General features: G+C 35.6%; 1 protein-coding gene across 1 annotated transcript in view; it reads right to left on the bottom strand.

Annotated features, from left to right (window-relative positions):
- Positions 1-376: 376 nt before the first annotated feature.
- Positions 377-7,935, bottom strand: part of PIBF1 (progesterone immunomodulatory binding factor 1) — a 125,777-nt gene continuing 118,218 nt past the window's right edge. Inside the window, exons 16-17 of the mRNA XM_009281719.2 lie at positions 3,417-3,596; positions 377-1,143 (exon numbers count right to left, since the gene is read on the bottom strand). Of these exons, the coding sequence (XP_009279994.1) occupies positions 1,087-1,143; positions 3,417-3,596 (237 nt within the window). The 3' untranslated portion in view covers positions 377-1,086. The remainder of the gene's footprint in view (positions 1,144-3,416; positions 3,597-7,935) is intronic.

Genomic DNA, 7,935 nt, shown 5'->3' with positions numbered 1-7,935 from the left:
GCTTCAAACTGCTGTTTGGAAAACGAAGAAAAGTGTATCTAGGAATCATAAGCTTGATATAGCTCAGCATTGTATAGTAGATAATTATTGTTCATGTCCAGGTAGGTACAATGAATCAGTTGAAGAGATATTGTCAAGGAAAAAGGAGGTAAGAAAAAGGAGATTCCTCTTAAATGAAATCTGAGCAATATTTTCAGTATACAGTCACTTAAACAATATAATCTATATTTATATTATATATAGAAATGTACCATATGCACCATATGCAGTCAAAAGTGCTTTAATATATTAGAGACCTTTTCTATAGTCTAAATAGATGGTGGGGTGGAATAAATAAGTAGACTGTGTTCTTGGAAGATGGGGCTTATTTTCATACAATTAAATATGGCAAGTTTTCCATTTCAGCATTACATGCTACAGTACTCACACATCATGGTTCTATTTTGATTATTACACTGATGTAACTACACTTGAGCAAGTGTATCTAGCCCACTAAGTATCAGCGCTGATAATTAAGATGCATTTTATTGCTTCTTTAGAATATTTTTAATGCCTGTTTGGTAGAACAAGTGACATCAGATGACAAACTATACAAATCAAGGCCGATAAGAAATTAATTTTTTTTGCACCTGACATGAATTTCCTTCATAGAAAGTAGGATATAGTCTGATGCTAACTCATGTATGCTTTTTAAATTTCTATGAGGCAGAAACACATGTGGCATGAAACACAGGGTCCAAGAAAAACAATATTAAAAAAGTTGAAACATGCATTAATTTGAACACTCTGAATAACACGCCCTTTAACTGCCCAGATTATAAATGTGTACAATATGCTAGTGTTTATGTATCTTTTAAAATTCAAATATATGTTAGTAAAATCATTGCATGCATTATTTCCACACATTTTATTCACATAACAGCTCTAAAAATTATTTTATGAAGCATAAGATCATTTGACAGGTATAAAAGAACAGTTAAAAACAAAACAGTAGTTTGCTTTTCTGGTAAAAAGGGCATCATTATGGTGAAAATAACTTTCTTCAAAGAAATTCAAAGGATTATTTTGAATAATTTTGGAAAAATGCTATGGTGATGTTTTCTTCTGCAGTTTCTTGTACCATACAGGTGCCTCTTTATTTGTCTGTAAAATAAAGAATGTTTTAATTGTGAGACAGTGAAAGTCAGAAAAAAACCATGCACTCTACACTAAAGTCTCTTTCCTATGTAGTTCACAGTGATAATTGAGTTCTTTACTTAAATGCAAATAAATTAAAAACAAGACTGCATTTAAGGTTATTATTCTACATATCTGTATTAAATCCTCCCTATTTCTAGGTTATAAAAAGCAGATTATACAGTAAGAAGTAAATGATTTGTTTTAAAACATCTATGCCAATGAAAACCTGCATCAACTGTGCCATAAATAGGTTTCATTTGAAATAGCATCATCTGACTTTCCCATTTGAGAAGGGGATGGAACTTAGAAAAGAGATCTTAGGTGTGCCATAATTGACCAACAATTTATGCAGAAATATAGTTCTTAAAAATTACAATTAAAAATAAAATAATTCAGCAGTTTTCTGGCAGTGTAGAAAGTATTTTAATCGCAGAGAATTATCTGTGAGCAACTTTGCCTTGCCTTCATAATCCTATGGGCTACTGCTACACAGTCAGGATTGCATAACATTCTTGTGGCAAATTCAGTGGTGGTTTGTATAGAGAAATAAAACTAAAGAAGTGGAGATGGAACAAGGTAAGGACTATTCTGCTTTCAGAGTTGGGTATAGTCTCTTGCGTTAGTGAGTACTGTCTCTTTTGTCTGTTGTCCCTAAACTTGTCCCTTTCTAGTTCTGTTTTCTGTCTGCTCTCTATTCGTTCTTTCCTCCAGGACTTAATAACCATTAAATTTAAAAATCGACTTTATTCAGCTGGCCTTGTGGTGGGGATTCTCATCACATGTTAATCTCTATCTTTCTCTCATTTTGAAGATTTCAGTTACAAAAATAAATCTGCTCTATTTGTGCAAGCTTTTAAAATTCTGGGAATTGACCTAAATTGGCAGGATTTTCACAGGACTACCAACTTCTTTCCGCATCTAAGAAGAAACCCTGCCATCTGCCCATTCTTGGTTCCCTACTCCGAAGTCTGAAAAGACTAGAATTTTTCAAAGAGAAATTGGTCACTATTACTAAATGTTAAAGCATTTTTTCTAGATTCCTACACCATTTCTATATCCCTAAGTAAGACAGGACAGATTAAACACTGAAACCCTGGATCAGCTACACAACCTAATTGTTAGCTCACATTTTGGCTCTGTTTTGGATCACTGAATAGCTCCATCAAAGACAAAGTTTGGGCAGTATGATTTAGCGCTACCGAAAGGACTGTGAATGAGACAACACTGGGTATGCCTGTGTTTAGTCTCATAACACTATCCAAGCAAAAAATCCCCAAATGCCCTCACATCACGTCCAAGAGATGCAACCATTTCCTACATTTTGTATTATAAAAACAGTATCTGATGTGCTGCAATACAAACTTCATATTGTTTAAGACACTGAATTTTAAAGCCTCCAGTCTCCACCAGGAAAAAAAAGAAAAAAATTTATACAGATGTATATTTGGACCAAAATAGCACATATGCTATGCAATGTGGATACAAGCAGTCTACCCTAGAGAAAGGTAGCCTCAAGAAATGTAAATAAGAGTCATGATTTGTTTTGTGATTCAGCATTGCAACTTGGCTCTCTTAAATGTATCAGTTCAGACACAGTCATAGTCAGAAACTTCTAAACCATTTTCATGAAGCTTTCAAATATTAGAGGCACTAAATCTGAAGCAGGCCACTTGAAGTATTTAAATCCAAGCATTTAGTTTCTAAAGGAATAAAACAGGGGTTTATAATATCAGGTATCCCTAGTAACAGAAGTGATATCAATACTGGGCATGGGTTTTTTTTAATGTATCTAGATATACACACACACACATATATACATGAATATAAGTATATATAAATACACCTATTTCCTCACTCCTGCTCCTCAATATACACGCACACATACACTCTACTCATACATGATCAGAGTAGATTTAAAATTGTATATACATAGTCTGTGGATCCTGTCAGCTATTAAAATTTTGCTAACCACTCTTAATATTGTAATATTATAATGACATTTTAAAAAAAAAATTCTAGTTTGCTGTGAACTTAAGATGTAGAAACTACGAAACAGCTAAATAACTTCACAAACTGTAACTTATTTCCTCAACATTGACCATTCCCATAAAGAGCTGCAAGTATTCAGCTGAATTAATTATACATCTCCTTGAAGTATGAACCCACATTTTTCTTTTTAAAAAGAGAGGAGAATTATCAAAAAAGCTTATGGCACTTACTCATATTATAGTACTTACAAATAACGTCGGCTTAGGTGTAAATACATTTTCTTCTTCATTTTCTGGCAGCAGTTTTACTGAAGGCTTGGATTTGTTCTTTGCAGTCGCACTTTTTACATCAACATGAGACTGAGGTAAATTTTGTTCATAGTGTTTACCATGTAGACTAATTAGAATCTGTTTCATTGTGGCTAGTTCCTATAAAACCACAAAAGAACAATGCTAAGTTATTCAGTAGAATTACATTTGAACCTATTAAGTATTTATTTGTTAATAATAAATCTATATTCACCAAAGTGATCCACAAATGTGTAAGTGGATCAGTAAATCTAACAAGCATGAACATATACTTGCCATAATTAATAAGATTACTAATTGGACACTAGTAAAAGTAAGAAAATAAAAAAGGCAGATAGGATTTATACAACTCAAATTTTGTATTGCTTAAAGGCTGTAAAAGAGAACATTTACTGTGTAATAAGGAACCCACTATCTCTTTTAACTTAGCTTTCATTTAATTTAAAAGAATTCTTTTGAATTTGTTTTGTCAGGCTGAGGGAGTTTACAAATCGAATTTGAATGACTGCGACAAATTGTACTTTTGACCGCTAGGTCTTGCACAGAAGCCTTATAAATACATTACTAGAAATATATATGTATCTTTATATCCAGATCAGAAAAGAAAAATCAATGAAAAACCTTAAGAGGACCTACAGCAAAAATGAGATCAGAGTGGAAAAGAAATTTTGTGAAAAATGAAAGTTCCAACATGGGAAAAGAAAACAGAGAATATAGAAATGCAGACTTTTTTGGATGTTCTAATAATTTGCTTTGTAAACAATTTGGATTAATTAAAAGAGTAACCTTTTCTTACTACTTAGCTGAACAAAACAGATTATTCAAAACATACAGTAGAGTGAGAAAGGAAAAAACATAATATTTTGTGACTTTAACTGGACATCATCTTTTGTCATCTTGCATCACCTAGTGCCTAATGTTCTCTCCCCCCGTATGTAATGGGTGTAATTACTATAAAATAAGTCTCAGAATTTAAAGCATTATTTATTACTGTTATTTATTGTACTATTATTTAGAGCATTCATTATTGCAGAACTAGAACAGCAAGGTCAGTAGAAAAGCCTTTCAAAGTAAATTTTAAGACAATTTTACATTTTTTTAACTATTAATGTTTTTGCTTGCTTTTTACAAATGCTGTTGTCTTCAATAAGCAACACTGTTAATGTATTAGCATTCTATATAATTAACATTCTATCTTATCTCTCAGCCAGAACAGGGTAACTCATATTTATAGCTGAATGACAAACATTTGTTATATCTTACTTATTTCTTAATACTTGCCAGAAAATTACATTGATGTACATTCTATTTTCATTGCATTATTAGTAACAAGTTAAAAAAAACCCTCAGCCTTTCAAAACATTCCTGCCATATACCTTCTCTCTGTCCACTGCTGCCTTTAATACAAGATACAAAGTCAAAAGAATCATGTTGTTGCCTTTAAATTGTCCCATACTAACTCAGTTATATGAACGGATGTTACACTCCACAGACCAGCTTTATCGAGTGTACAAATTGTTCTTGTATCTCAGTCATTTAATATTAACTATTTGCATAATTCAGCCATGTGTGGTGGCATGTTGAAACAGCATGACTGCAGAGCAGCTGTTTAAAAGGACTGCATAGTTGATGCCAACATGTTTTTCAAAGTTGTAAACTCTGCAAAGATGTTGCCAAAGCGACACATAGACAGAATTTCTTGATGAAAATAACTCAAGCAAGTATACAGCAAATACATACACCATCACAGGAGATTAAATTGTACATAAACAACGTTCTGATGTTAACAAGTGCTGTTCCTATACTTAAACTGCATTATTCTGTGGACCAAATAGTTGCACATTTGAACAAGGCAAAACCCCAAAACTGTCACGCAAATTTATTTCGGAAACAGAGTTGAAACCTCTACGTGTAGGGTCAAGCAAGTATACAGCAAATACATACACCATCACAGGCAGGAGATTAAATTGTACATAACGTTCTGATGTTAACAAGTGCTGTTCCTATACTTAAACTGCATTATTCTGTGGACCAAATAGTTGCACATTTGAACAAGGCAAAACCCCAAAACTGTCACGCAAATTTATTTCGGAAACAGAGTTGAAACCTCTACGTGTAGGGTCAAATTCTCTTGTGTCAAGATCCACTTGGCGGTCTTAGGTCTTCTCTACTTCACAGAATTTGTCCTGTACTTGACAGCCCTGTCTGTTTTCAGACTTGGAATAGGCTCTGGAGAGTCAGCTCTCACATGAGCTGCCCCTGTGACAGGAGAATTCTCTATGTGAATGCGAAGCTATGGGAAGGAATGACAGGGAGTGGGGATAACAAATCAGCCCACATCAAATAAATTATTTGGTATCACAGCCAAATTTATCATGAGAATTTAGCTAAAGTTGCCTTAATATTTGTTCTAAAATCCTTCCACATTTAGTGAGAAAGACTTTAACAAACTTGGCAAAATAGCACAGGAAACTCTGAATCCAACAGAATCATTGGTATGTGTACTGCTAAACAAGAAAAGAAAATTGGCCCAACACATTTGCAAGAGATTTGCTGTTTTCAACCAAGGAAATACTGAAAACAAAGTTCTGTCTTGAACTGCAATAATTTTACCCATCTCTTTAGATTTCTCTGCACCTGAACACAATCTTAATTCTTTGCTTCACTTTTAAATTTTACACAAAGAGTCAGTAGCACTACATGCTACTGTTAGCATGCTACCATGATTCAATAATATTTTCCAATCCTAAAACCTGGCAAGTTGGTCTAGAAAGCTAGCAAGGAAAAAGAAGCTCTGGAGATTGTGCTTAGCAGAAATACGTGAATTTGTTCCAGTGTGAAGAGGACCTTGAGAAAAAAGGGGAAAGTAGGTATGGGGTTCGAAATGGATGGGAAGAATCTTTTGTGTAGAAGGACATGTATTAGTTTCAGGATAAGCTAAGTAAAGGAAGCTGTGAAGAGAAATGGATGGTTAAAATTTTTATACATTTCTACTGTGTCAAGTCCATGGTCCTATGTCCAGGCAGAGCTGTGCAAATTGTTTACTTACAGTGTTCTCTTCAGTTACTCAGTGCACTGTAGACACAGTGTTGCTAAAGCTCTGCATGTCCCAATTTCTCTGTGGAGGTATTTGGTCCTTGCCACGCTGGCTCCCGGATGTATAAGCAAGCCATGCTACGCAAGCTGTGTGTCACTGTGTTGAGGCTTCCAGGTCTGAGGGCTTTGGCGAGCCAGACAGCAATCCTTCTTGGGAGGACTATGAGTACTAACACCTCTGAGTGGATTCACCCAGCTCCTCTCTGTGCTGGCTTTACAGCTTTGGTCTCACTGTCCCAAACTTTGGGAACACAAGCACCCACTGCCCGCTTACACAATATTCTGTGGGGATGTGGCAGTGCAGATACATGGAAAACAATGCAGTTAGGAAGAAAAGGTGGGTTAAGATGAAACAAGGAAAAAATTAAAGTATGCAGCTGACACAAAAATACTGTTTATGTACCATGAGTGTCACCCATTCAAACAAGTATCAGGGCTATACTCTATTATTAAATATTTTGAAAGTCTGTCCACAGAAACCTGGTGAATTTTTGTTAAGGATGCTAACCTGCTCTGCCTACCAGCACAAACGCCAAAGAACAAAGTAATGAGCTGTGTGACACATTAAGTGGGATTTAACTCAAGCTTATAACACCTAAATTTATGTGTCTAAACTTAAGTATCTACACATGAGCTAGGAATCTAATTTTCCATTACAGACAGTGTAGCTTGGAAAGTGATTCAACTCATTCAGAAGTGGACACCTATTGGTGTGTTGGCTGAATCTTCTTGTAACAACAGTAGCCATATTGACTAGGCTGCTATTGACTATAAAGCAAAGAAAGATGCTTACCTCACCACAGACACCTCCGTTTAGATACCTAAATTTAGCTGTCATAAGCTGAATCCATTTCTTACCTCACTTTCCTTATCATTTACTTTTCTCAGCCTTCTACTTAGAATCATAAAATCATAGAATCATTAAGGCTGGAAAAGACCTCTAAGATCATCGAGTCCAACCGTCAACCCAACACCACCATGACCACTAAACCATGTCCCTAAGTGCCGCATCTACGCGTCTTTTAAATACTTCCAGGGATGGTGACTCAACCACTTCCCAGGGCAGCCTGTTCCAATGTTTAACCACTCTTTCAGGAAAGACATTTTTCCTCATCTCCAATCTAAACCTCCCCCGGCGCAACTTGAGGCCATTTCCTCTCATCCTATCGCTTGTTACTTGGGAAAAGAGACCGACACCCACCTCGCTACAACCTCCTTTCAGGTAGTTGTAGAGAGCGATGAGGTCTCCCCTCAGCCTCCTTTTCTCCAGGCTAAACAACCCCACTTCCCTCAGCCGCTCCTCATAAGACTTGGTCTCCAGACCCCTCACCAGCCTCGTTGCCCTTCTCTGGACACACTCTAA

Source organism: Aptenodytes forsteri, unplaced genomic scaffold, assembly GCF_000699145.1.
Source record: "Aptenodytes forsteri isolate BGI_AS27 unplaced genomic scaffold, ASM69914v1 Scaffold51, whole genome shotgun sequence".
NCBI classification, from domain to species: Eukaryota; Metazoa; Chordata; class Aves; order Sphenisciformes; family Spheniscidae; genus Aptenodytes; species Aptenodytes forsteri.
Note: the sequence above shows the minus strand (reverse complement) of the source record. Positions and strands in the feature narration are given on the sequence as shown.